Source organism: Macrobrachium rosenbergii, chromosome 29 (genome assembly GCF_040412425.1).
Source record: "Macrobrachium rosenbergii isolate ZJJX-2024 chromosome 29, ASM4041242v1, whole genome shotgun sequence".
In the NCBI taxonomy this organism is placed as follows: Eukaryota; Metazoa; Arthropoda; class Malacostraca; order Decapoda; family Palaemonidae; genus Macrobrachium; species Macrobrachium rosenbergii.
In genome coordinates this window covers 6,331,693-6,344,583 of record NC_089769.1, presented here as the reverse complement: position 1 = coordinate 6,344,583, position 12,891 = coordinate 6,331,693, and the positions used below count along the sequence as shown (strand labels likewise).

General features: G+C 34.9%; 1 protein-coding gene across 1 annotated transcript in view; it reads left to right on the top strand.

The window, feature by feature from the left end:
- Window positions 1–6,124, top strand: part of LOC136854347 (troponin T-like) — a 17,886-nt gene extending 11,762 nt beyond the window's left edge. Inside the window, exon 4 of the mRNA XM_067130646.1 lies at window positions 5,939–6,124. Coding sequence (XP_066986747.1) covers window positions 5,939–6,124 — 186 coding nt within the window. The remainder of the gene's footprint in view (window positions 1–5,938) is intronic.
- The last annotated feature ends 6,767 nt before the right edge of the window (window positions 6,125–12,891 follow it).

Sequence of the window (12,891 nt, the reverse complement as noted above, 5' to 3'; positions counted from 1 at the left end):
GAAGAGGAATGGATATATCAATCTAACACAAAAAAAAAAAAAATAGCTCTTAACACAATTTCATCCAGGGGCATTTGCAGACCAGTTCTTGGGAATCATTTCAAAATCAAGAAGTAATCGTCATTTATCTTTATATTATTGTTTAATGAGATGTGATCGGGAATGAATTCGCTGCAAATAAGTCACTCCTAAAGCATTTATAAATGTATGGTAGCAATAATATACAGAGATGGTTTTACACGGCACCAAATGCAACCGTTTACAGATGGGAATCTGTCTAACGTACTAAGTAAGGCGGTCTCCGTAAACGTCACATAAAGGATAAGTAATGAACTTAATGAAAGGCTCAGCAAAGGACTACTCTAACAGTAATATCACCTACTCAACAGTCTTCTGTTGCTTTTAGTTCTGTCCTTCAAAGCAAGAAACGCACCCGCCATAAGTGGTCGTGAAAACAGAGTAGATTCTCCCATTCTTAGCTCTTTTAATGTACTTAATTATCTCCCCTTCCCTCCTTTTGAAGTGAATTTCCCTTTCATCTAGCCCAAGTTTGGTCTGCGCGTATGTGGGTGTGTTTGTGCGTTTTATGTAGCAACGTTTTATACTTTTTTTCCAGGGAGGAGAGTTGTTTTATAATCGACATAGAAACTCGTCCCGGTTTAATGTCACAATGCTCTTCCCCTGTCGTGCCTTCGGCTATCAGTCCGATTTTCTTTATAAAGAAACTTCGTTTATACTTTCCTAAAATCTACTTTATTTAAATTCATCTTTGGTCATTTAACTTTCCGCCACGTTGCGCAAGGTAGAATAGAGCCAGTTGCCTGCTTTGGTGAGAGGAAGAGGCTTGCTTTATAAACAAATTAAAGGGTGATTATGAAAATACACACAAAATCAGATCTCAAAGCCTCGGGTAGCCCCGCATGTAACAACTAGGAACGATTCTTATTTTTGAACTTTCTAAACTTTCTCTTAAAAAGTGAAAAATGAAGAAAGTATAAAATTCATAGCACAAAGAATATCTAGATTGTATAGTTTTGAAGTAAGTGCCTTCATCAAGCACAAAATTTCTTAACAAGAGTGAAAAGTGAGGCTTGTAAATATAATAGTCTTAAAAGCAGCACTTGAAATCAGATGAAATACGATCACTCGAACAACGTAAAAATAAGAAGTTAAAAATAAAAAGTTAACATACAGGCTAAATGCAACATCAAATTCATTTGGCTTCCAAGCGAATTAAACCTTCTCTTTCTGCTACATTAAATTTTCCCTCGTCTGTTATTTCCATCTAAATCGTGTCTCTTTTCAAAAGAGTTCCTCGATGCTCTAAGAGTTCAACGGTTCCAAAAATATTTTTAGGTTTATTTTCTCTCTCTCTCTCTCTCTCTCTCTCTCTCTCTCTCTCTCTCTGAGATTTCCTAATCTTCTCGTGGTCTTTCATTTTTTTATGGCCCACTTTTTAAAGTCTTTTGTGTTTAGAGAGAAACGAAAAACAGGAAGAATTAGACCCGACGTAACTGAATATTCCGGAAATTTTTAATGTTCTGTTTTTAATTTTGCAGTTTAGGAAACTCTTCTGAAGAACATTAAAACGTTGCAACTTATTATTTGAAACGAATAATACATATATATATATATATATATATATATATATATATATATATATATATATATATATATATATATATATATATATATATATATATATATACATACGCACGCACTAATAAAAACAAGAAACGTTCACAGAACCGGCTCGCGTCTGATTGAAAACCTTAAAACATTTCGTTTGAGGGTTTCAAACCCACCGCTGCTGCTGGTCTCGAGTTTGTTCCCGGAAGTGTAACTGAATTGGTCGAGACAGGTAAGTTTCGGGTGTAATTGGGACCACGGAATTTGAATACCGCGAATATCTGATGCGTAGGGCCACTGCTTGCTTTCCACTGGGAACTCTGGGTCGCCGATTTCGGAGCGACCCGTTAAACTTGGTATTTATATACTTCTGGGTATTGTGGGTATTTTTAAATACTAGTCAGTATGTCTCTGGTTTAGATGTGTCCACGATGGAAATGCGGAGAGTATTAATAATAATAATAATAATAATAATAATAATAATAATAATAATAATAATAATAATAATAATAATAATAATAATAATGATGATGAAATTCATTCATAAAATTCTTAATTTTCGTAGAACAACAATTTAATCACGACATTGTAATTGTTTTACCTATAATAATAATAATAATAATAATAATAATAATAATAATAATAATAATAATAATAATAATAATAATAATAATAATAAAATTCTGGATCTTTATTGAACAACAATTTAACCGCGATATTGTGAATGTTTGTATCGATAATAATAATAATAATAATAATAATAATAATAATAATAATAATAATAATAATAATAATAATAATAATAATAATAATAATAAGAGTTTATTTTCGTAACGTTTCCACCCCTTTTGAGTCGTTCTCAAACTGCGTAAAGATGCTGAAAGATTAAAAAACGAGAAAAAAATGAAGCTAAATCTACATTGTCCCAAATAACTTTAACATGGGAAATTGAAATAAGATTAAAGCTGTTAACAAACTAACACGTAAATTAAAGAGAAATGAAAAACAATTATAAAAATTTATAAAAACTCAAAATACGTTTAAAGCAAATGAAACACGCGAGGTTTTGTGTACACTAGATACCACGAATTTCAAACTGCGTATGCAAAGAGGAAACTGCTAAGTGACAGAACAGTTGACACGCGCAGCTGAACTGGTATTCGTTCATTAACTTTGAAACAGCATGGGACCTATGAGGTCATTCAGCGCTGAAACGGAAATTGACAGTAAAAGGTTTGAAAGGTGCAACAGGAGGAAAACCTCAAAGCAGTTGCACTATGAATCAATTGTTAGGAGAGGGTGGAAAGTAAGATGGAAGAAAGAGAATATGAAAGGAGGTACAGTAAAAGGAACGAAAAGGGTTGCAGCTAGGGGCCGGAGGCACGCTGCAAAGAAGCACAAGTAATGCCTACAGTGAACTGCAGGAGGTGCACTGACGGCACTAACCCCCCAAGGGGAACAACGTGAAATTGCAATTGTGAAGCATTGGACTTTTATTAATTTGAGATAAGTTATTCGAATAGAAAGTTTTATTATTTTTGTCCATGAATGTTCATTCTTTATCTCAAATGTAAGACCTCAGAAGGTTTTCTTTTGGAAATATTTATTTGAAAGTGTCGTTAGGAAGCTCTTGAAGGTGATTCTAAGACGGCAATTGTTATAAAAAAAAACATATAAATAACTTTTCATGAAATAAAAATATTCCTTTCTATACCAAATTCACATCGACTACGGGACTTGGGGAAGTCTTCCTCCCCTTAACTTCGGAACTTTGAATTCAAAATTCGCTTCTTTGCCCCTAAAGTTCTGTTATCACTTTATCCCGGGGATTAATCATAGAACTTGCTGGAGAGAGAGAGAGAGAGAGAGAGAGAGAGAGAGAGAGAGAGAGAGAGAGAGAGAGAGAGAGAGAGAGGGCGGCTGGGGAAGAGGAGGATTAGGAGAGTTAGAAAAAAAACATGATAAAAGGGACTCCCATAGGAATTATGAAAGCACACAAAACTTTCTTCATTGAAGATTGGAGATGCCTGCTGGAATAAGGTAAGTGAAAGCCCTTTCCCCTGCACGCAGGGGAAAGATTTTCCTTTTGTCTGTAAGACGAACCAATGTGGCTTCCTTTCTATAGAAAGTATTAGAAGACTCGAATGAAACCAGAAAAAGTAAGTACAATCGTACGTAATAAATGAAACGAAATGTAATCATTGCATTTCGACAGAGGTTTAAGCTTTATGTTCCTTAAATAATGTAGGGAAAAAGGAAAAAGTAAAAGTAAAAGGAGAGAGAAGGAACTGATGATCGATGCACCTGACTCTTGAATTCCTAATCTCCGTAAAAGAGTCTGGAAGAGATTTAAAGTGGTTAGGTTATACGATGAACGAGTATCTTTCCGTGGAGCATGTAAAGTCGACCAGGCCATTTAAACACGAAACTCATCAGTAACTTGAAACTTACGGCGTATATGTAATTAAAAGAACGCTATAAACGAAGAAGTCTCGTTATTTCTACAAATGGTAAGTGCCAGGTAGGTTCCCATGACGTCATTGGCACCCTCATACCTGAATGACATTTCATAGGAAGGGGAACGTCACGGGACCGTGTGGCACCATCTGACACCGAGCATCTTTGAAAAAAAAGATAAGTACAAATAATAATTAACATCTTCCCACCCTCTTTCTCTTCGCATCATGGCGTCCACCATCAAAACATAAGACTTGTGCATCTCATTCTTCTTCCGTCTTTCTGGAAACGTGATTTTTCATCACCTGAATGTCGTCTGGACGTCTCGCCGTGGGAAGCGATGTCAGGTCATTGGCGCCGCCTCAGTACGAGCGTTTATTTCCAGATGGAACTGTCTGATAGGTGCTACGCGCAAGGCAGACTTCATAAAAGGACTCTTTTTTCATTCACCTAGAAAGGAAGGGAATATGATGTGAATTTGGTTTGAATCAAGTAGAAGTTTATAAATATATGTGTGTGTGTGTGTGTGTGTGTGTACATGTACATTTATATGTATATATATAGGCCTATATATATACATATATATGGAAAAGATAAAAAGTAAGAATAGGATAAATTGGAGACAAATGAACGAAAAATTAACTTGAAGTCTCATTACTGAAGAGATTTCAAAATCTCTGTCTTTTGAGCAATTTAACCTTAATAGACACAGAATCTTTTTCTACAAAAATGAACTCGTCAGAAATTCTATGGGACTATTTTACTTGCATAAATATCTATCATAACTATCATATGGCACTAATAAAAAGATTTGGAAAAATAAAATTATCAGACCTTTTTGAAAAACTAAAAAGTCTTTGAATGCCACCTTTAACTAATTTCGAAAAGTATGGATTGTTACATAGATACGGAGATTAGATAATAGCTTTGGATGCAAAGGCTGCAGGAATTTTTGGGCCTTATATAATTGTATTGCAATTATAAAAATTTATATTTCAAAATCATATCAACGAAATGTAACGTAGCTGCTACCGGTAAAATACGAAAACTTAGTTAAAGGCTCCTAATTTATTATTATGAAAAGTCATTACAGCGTAATTTGCAAAAAGGTACTTTATACATAATTGCCCTAAAGTTTAAAGTCCTATAATGTCATAAATGATAAAGTCCAAAACTCCAGATAATATCAAAAGTTCTATAAAAACACTTCAACAATCCCTGAAAATTTTTTTATCACGAGTTGGTATATAAGTGATAAAAGTGAAATATCAAATCTATCATGGAAAACTGATAAGCTGATGGTTGGAACGAGCAAAAATATGTCAATGAATTATCTGTGGTTCCTAATTTTTTATTTGAAGGTGACTCTTAATAGAAGAGATGCATTATTATTTCCTACCTACTAACAAATACCACATTTATCTTCAATAAAGTTTCTGTGTTCTTTAATTTCTTCAATAAACAACTATATTTCTACAAAAGGAAACCATCTCAAATTTAGTCCTAGTAATAAGGCTAACAAAATGTCGAAATATTTGTTTCTCAGATTTCGAGAATGGATAAAAAACGTAACTTCTTAACAGATAGACAGATAAAAGGATATATAAACAGATAGATAGAGAGAGAGAGAGAGAGAGAGAGAGAGAGAGAGAGAGAGAGAGAGAGAGAGAGAGAGAGAGAGAGATAAATGATAGATAGATGCAAAAGCGATCGATACCCGAGACACATTTAAAAAGCAGGCATGCAGGCAGTAACAAGAAACACTTCAATTACTTTCAGACTCACGTCGGAAATCTAATTAAGCAAAGGACGCCTTCTGAAAACACCTTATTTCTTTCCCCGAATGGTTAAGTGCCATGCACCAGTGCCTGGCTTGGCACCTCTATTTTATGGCCGACGTCTCTCGTACAAGAAGGGGGGGGAGGAGGAGGAGGAGGAGGAGGAGGAGGAGGAGGAGGAGGAGGAGGAGGAGGAGGAGGAGGAGGAGGAGGAGGAGGAAAAGGAAAGCAATGTCTGGCACCTTGGTGTCACTTTTTAAAAAAAAGAGGAATGAATATAATTTATTAACATTTCCCCCATCCCACTCTTTCTCCTTACGCCTCGACGCACTGTCACCCGAACGTCACGAATCCGGAGCAGTTTGTTTCGCCGGCGTCACCCAAAACAAATTCTAATCACCCGAGTTTCCAGCGCGCGCGGACGGCCGGGAATGGGAACCGATGCCACGCCATTAGCGCCTCCTTTGTGGGGCTGTTTATTTCCAGGAGACGCTGTCCGACGGAGTGCCAGGCACTCTTCCCAGAAGGAGGGAGAAGGAGGGGCTCTCTCTCTCTCTCTCTCTCTCTCTCTCTCTCTCTCTCTCTCTCCTTTGGTTCAAAGGAATGAATGTGATGTGAGTTCGACTCATTACGAGATGTGATGTTTATACACTTGCTTGTAAGTTGCTGTACACATGCTGCTTAGTTATTAAGTCACATATGTTGTTTGATACTGATTTTGTGTCTATTCAATATATATGTATATATACTGTATATATATATATATATATATATATATATATATATATATATATATATATATATATATATATATATATATATATGCATATATATTATGTATGTATGTATATATATATATATATTATATATACATTGAATGAGACAGATACTATTTCTTTTTTTTTAGATGCCATCCTTTATTGCCATGATAAAAATGATAGGAGACTTACTAGCAGATCGAGAAACAAACATAGGCGAAAGCTAAAGCTTCTATTGATAAATGAATTTATCAAAAGTCATAAAATAAGTAATCTACTCTGACTCGCTATAAGTTAAGTAGATTCTTGTCAAAAAAAACTGTGTAAACTTCATAAAAATTGCTTAAGAAAGTTTAATTTTGATTATAATTCTAATATGGTTAGATCTGACGTCGGTTCATTGTTTATAAAGGTACCAATTTATGAACTTAAAAGGAAATTAACTGAAAAATATTTTTTGTTTATAGACGGATATATCCAAACCTTTTTAAATATAACATATACACAGAATTGACTAGTCACTTTTAACCAGATATGTATATAATTCTAATAACCACAACACGCTCTTAAATTCTCGATTTTTTCAGACATTTCTTGGATACGCTTCTCACTACAAAGCCTGATAACCAAAAGGAAGAATATGAGTAAATTCTGACGTCCATAGTAGGACTCGAACCTACATCTAGTGTCAGAACGAGGTCACGTGACCCACCTGATTCTTGAGTCTCATCCCTCAAGACTGTCACTGTTCGTTATCGCAAGCACTGAATAAGTGAATAAGATTCGTCTCATTGTGCATAAACAAGAAGAAGAAGAAGAAGAAGAAGAAGAAAGAAGAAGAAGAAGAAGAAGAAGAAGGAGGAGAAGAAGAATTCTTCCCAAAAAATCAAAACAAACAAAGAGAAATATCTGTTCTTTGAGTCATGAGTGCGGTGTTTCAAAAGTTGGTCCGAGTTCTCCCAAGTTTGGTAATAACTCTGGTGGCTTTCTTAACTGGCGCAAAATGAGTTAGGCGATTATTTCCGAATCACGCGAGTTTAAGAAAATACGGTCGAGATGTCGCGACTTGCCTCGTATTTCCTTTTAGAGTGAAAATATTGCGTGTTTTTATGCGGGATACGAGATGTGTTTTGCAACATTTCTAAATCTCTTTGTTCGCACTGGGACCTATGAGGTCATTCAGCTGTAAAGGAAATTGAGAGTAAAAGGTCTGAAAGGTGTAACAGCAGGTAAACCTCACAGTTGCACTTTGAAACAATTGTTAGGAGAGGGTGGATAGCAAGATGGAAGAAAGATATAAATGGAGGTACAGTAAAATGAATGAAAGGGGTTGCATTAGGGGCCGAAGGAACGCTGCGAAGAAGCTTTAGTAATGCCTACAGTGCACCACGTGAGGTACACTGACGGCACTAACACCCTACGGGATCTAACTCGTTTGCAAAACTAATGGATTTATTATTGTTGTTAGTGACTGATTATATTTGTAAGGAGGCAATACTGTATCGGCCCAAGATCTCTAGTTTGCTATAAATTTTGCTTTCATAACCTCCATCGCCCAACCTCAGAACATTCTTTTCGTCGCATGAGTGTTCTGTTATTTATCCTTTATTGAAAAGTATTTGTCTTTATATATACCTTATGTCTATGTATATGTGCGTCTGCGAGTCTCAGTTTGTAAAAAAAAATAATGAGGATGTTTGGAAAGAAGAAGAAGAAGAAGAAGAAGAAGAAGAAGAAGAAGAAGAAGAAGAAGAAGAAGAAGAAGAAGAAGAAGAAAAGGAGGAGGAGGAGGAGGAGGAGAGAGAGAGGAGAATGAGGATGAGAATGAGGAGGAGAAGAGAGAGAGAGAGAGGACAAAGCTCAAAAGAGAATCCCAAACAACGGGTCACCTTTTATGGGGACCATCATTTTCTCCTCTATAAAATAATGCTATAGGAAGGACAAGGCAGACCTGGATCCTTTGATGCATCTTTTGTAGGTCACGCCAGTCCTACATCTCTCTCTCTCTCTCTCTCTCTCTCTCTCTCTCTCTCTCTCTCTCTCTCTCTATTATCTCTCTCTGTATTATTCTATGGGAAATTCATTCCGTTTTGTAGTGAACAAATATTGGGCATTATTTGTCATATGGATAACCTGTTATAGTTATTGGGATCAAAAGTTAATTATTATAGTTATTGATATTTATGACGTTGCACGGAGTTAATGACCGAATCATTGAGTCGTTTGTTATTATTACTATTATTATTATTATTATTATTATTATTATTATTATTATTATTATTATTATTATTATTATTATTATTATTATTATTATTATTATTAAAACACACTGTAGTGTTGAAAACACTTAGGCACATTATGAGTTAAAATTGGTTACGAGAGACTTTCAGACACTACTCTGTGTCCTTTATTATTATTATCATTATTATTATTATTATTATTATTATTATTATTATTATTATTATTATTATTATTATTATTATTATTATTATTATTATTATTATTGCCTGGAAGTATCCCAAACGTCACTAAACCTTACGTGAAACTAAAATAAAAATACTAACCTGATGAACATAATTAAAGATAATAAAAACAAATAAAAAAATATTCAAATGCTTTTTAAATAAAAAAAACTTGGGAATAACTAAAATCATTCATTGGGCCAAATTAAATCGTCGCTATAAAACAGCTGTTAATTTTCTCTTAAACAGCAAAGTTTCCGTAACTTGGTTTAACAAAAAACCTTCAGAATGTGGTTTTCAATAGAACCATTTTGTCTCGAGAACACCGAAAAAAACCAAAGGTCTGAAGCATTTGAAAATTAATATTGTTACGATTATTAAAAAGAATTTTACCTCTGAGCATAACTGCAGAACTTCAAGTTATTTGTAAGTGTTATTTAATTGTTATAACTGCAAAAATTCGTTATGAAAAAGTCTACATAACTCGTTTGGAAAAAACAATGGAAAATAATGTTTTAGACTAATGAAAAACAAGGAATGATGAGGATGATAAGACGTGAAAAAATTCGTCTAATAATTCTATTTCTAGAAATATAGATAAAAATATTGAAAATGGTCATTGGATTGCGACAAAAATGATATATGAACATATAAATACACAGGCACATGTGTATAGATATATATGCATGTGCGTGTATGTGTGTGTGTGTGTTTGTGGGTGTGTTAATGTTAATATGTACACTTTATAAAGTTACTACCGAATATATGAGGCCTCATTAAATTTAACTTAGTTACCAAAAAATATTAAAGAGAAAACCATCCAGGTTACAAAGAAAACGTACTTTTGATGGTAGACATTACTAAAGTCTAACAAATGCCAATTGTAATTATACGAAACCATCTAATAGCCAGGCAAATAAATTATGTCAAGTTTATTATTTCACATGAAAGTGTTAAGTAATTAAGAAATTCAGCTTTCCTTGAACGAAGTCTAGGTAATTTTACCACATTCAGAAAGAAAACTTGAACAGTCCTGAAGCTTGAAGAATTTACTGTATCAAGGTTTGTCAAATTCTTCCTTTTAACATCACAAATAACCGTCCTAACAGGTAAACCATGGCAAAACATTCCATATTATTATAATATCCCATTTACTATCTATAACTCACGCCATTCTTTTCCTTATCTGGATTCGAACATTACAAAAATTCAAAGACATTAGTAAACTAGAAGAATAAGCTATACATGCCCGTCCACTAATAATTTCAACTCAATATGGAAAAGTATACGATATCCCTACAACACATCAAGTAATCATAAAAAGCATAAAAACAATTTACAAAGGCACTTTGAGGTCGACAGTTATTATCAACCAATCACCAATTACCAAAATCACCTATGACTGACAATGACAATACGATAAACCTATGGTCGAAACACGCTTACGTTAAACAATTAAACCTCTTACCAGAAGGTTGCTATGTTCAGCCGGTAAATCCAGAGGCATTTTACACTCACAAAATCCAAGGGATACACTTATTCTTGTTTTACTGGACTTCGGATTGAACATAGACAAAACAAGGACGGTAGACATTTCAGCTAAAGGCACGGGTACAGTGCTGCCCTCTGTTATCCTGATGTTAAGATATAAAGTGTATTTCTAAGAATAAATAGTTATAGCACCGTAATATATACATACACACACGTGTATATATAGTATATACATTATACAGTGCATGTAAAAATATATATATATATATATATATATATATATATATATATATATGGAGAGAGAGAGAGAGAGAGAGAGAGAGAGAGAGAGAGAGAGAGAGAGAGAGAGAGAGAGAGAGAGAGAGAGAGAGCAGTGGCTATATCCTTTACTATGGTATGGCTCCACACAAAAACATTGCATCAGCCACTTACAGTTTCATACATTAACTGCTGAATCATGAATGAACCCCTGTACAGGAAACTTCCACACTGTTATACTTACTTACTTTTCCACACTTCCTACACAGAGGGCTCATTACAACACATTAAACCCACTTATACTTGGGTACCATGCCCCTTCCTTTCCAATACTTCGTTTCCTCCTCCTTCCTAATATTTCTGCTTAATACACACCTTTTCACCAGCTCATCAACCTCCATTCTTTCCACTTGACCAAACCATCTCAAAACACTTTGATCGATCTTGTCAAATCTACTAATATTTTTACCATTTCTTGTATGTATCTCCACACTTCTCCCTTTGAATACTTTTCATATCATATATACTATGCAAACAGTTCTTCTCATCTGCTTCAAAGTTACCTCTATCAATCGCTTTTAATATCCCCACACTATACTTCCATAAAAGAGAGCTGGCTCAACGATCCCTTCATACATTTCAACCTTGACTTTTACAGTCATTAATTTGAAGTCTCTTCCCAAGCTTTTGCACACATCCTGCCACCTTTCTTTCTGCTCCTGTTATGTGACGCGCCTCTTCTCTCATCATATCATCTGTTAAATTTAATCCCACCATTCCTTGTGTCCATTATCTAACATAAATGGTTTAACACTGGCTGGATACTGTTGATTGGTTTGCTGGCGAAGCCACGACACCTTGAAGAGTAGTTGTGAACCTGGCCACCAGATGGTGCCATGGGACTGCTGATTTTATTTCCTTCGCAAGATAGGACTCTCACAGATGAAATCACCCGAAAGCATCACCTCTCAGACCATTATTTAAAAGGTGTTTCCTCTTGGATTTGGTTTATTTGTTCTACGTCCAAAATTAACCTCATTGCATTTTCACTGCATAGAGATATGTTGTATTATTACTTCATGCTCCTTATTTCTGATGTGTGAAACTTCCTTGAAATCTCATATGGTATTATATCTTTTAAAATTCATTTCTTTGAGAACTTTTTGCTCTCAGTAAAGTAAAGAAATAGATCCCTCTCTCCCTCATTTCTCAAGTAGTTAGGCTGAATTTTAGCTGTGTTAGCAGGTGTCTCTCACATACGAAAAGAATACGATTCTTACTACGTGTCTCCAAAGACCTATTCTTTCATAACTTGAGGAAGGAAGTTCTCAGCCAGAGGAAGAATGGAAGACAAAAAGGCGAGGAGGAGGAGGAGGAACAGGAGGAGGAAGCAAAAGGAAGAGACCTTCCTCTCAGTCTCTCCCTTCTCATGGGTAAGAGGCCAGCTTCCTTTCTGGAGCCTTGGTTGTGTACTCTAAGAACCAGATGATAACACTGCATATACATTTGATAAGGAAAATACTGACAGTCATTGCCAGTAGAGATATATTCCACTAGCTGCTGAATCAAGAACTGAACGCTGCACTGATTACAAAATAACAAAAGTACATCATTCAACTCAGTTACGAGAAGGAATCATTTCGGACCATAGCGTCCTCTTGACAAGAAATGTGTTTTTACCAGTACCACAGCCAGCTTGGAGATTACAGTCCCAACTTTCTTCATATATTCTGTCAAAGAGAATAGCAATGCATCTCCAGCCTGAAGTGCCATCAGATATCAAACTCATTCAATCAATCAAGCAACTGTATCTGCCAGATGTGGATAATATGTTGATTACAGGTATGCAACATAATGCAAAGAAATTGGGTTACTTGGAATTATATATCGAACAACAGAAGCTGTCAATAACTGTACAGGCAAAGAAGCTTTTATTTTGCCATCTCCAGCGTTTCCATACCACTAGTTTATTTCCCTTACCTCTATATATTCTTTGCAGTGTATTTTCTCTATTTTCTCTATCTATGTAAACGTGTCTTTTCATTCATTTATATATTT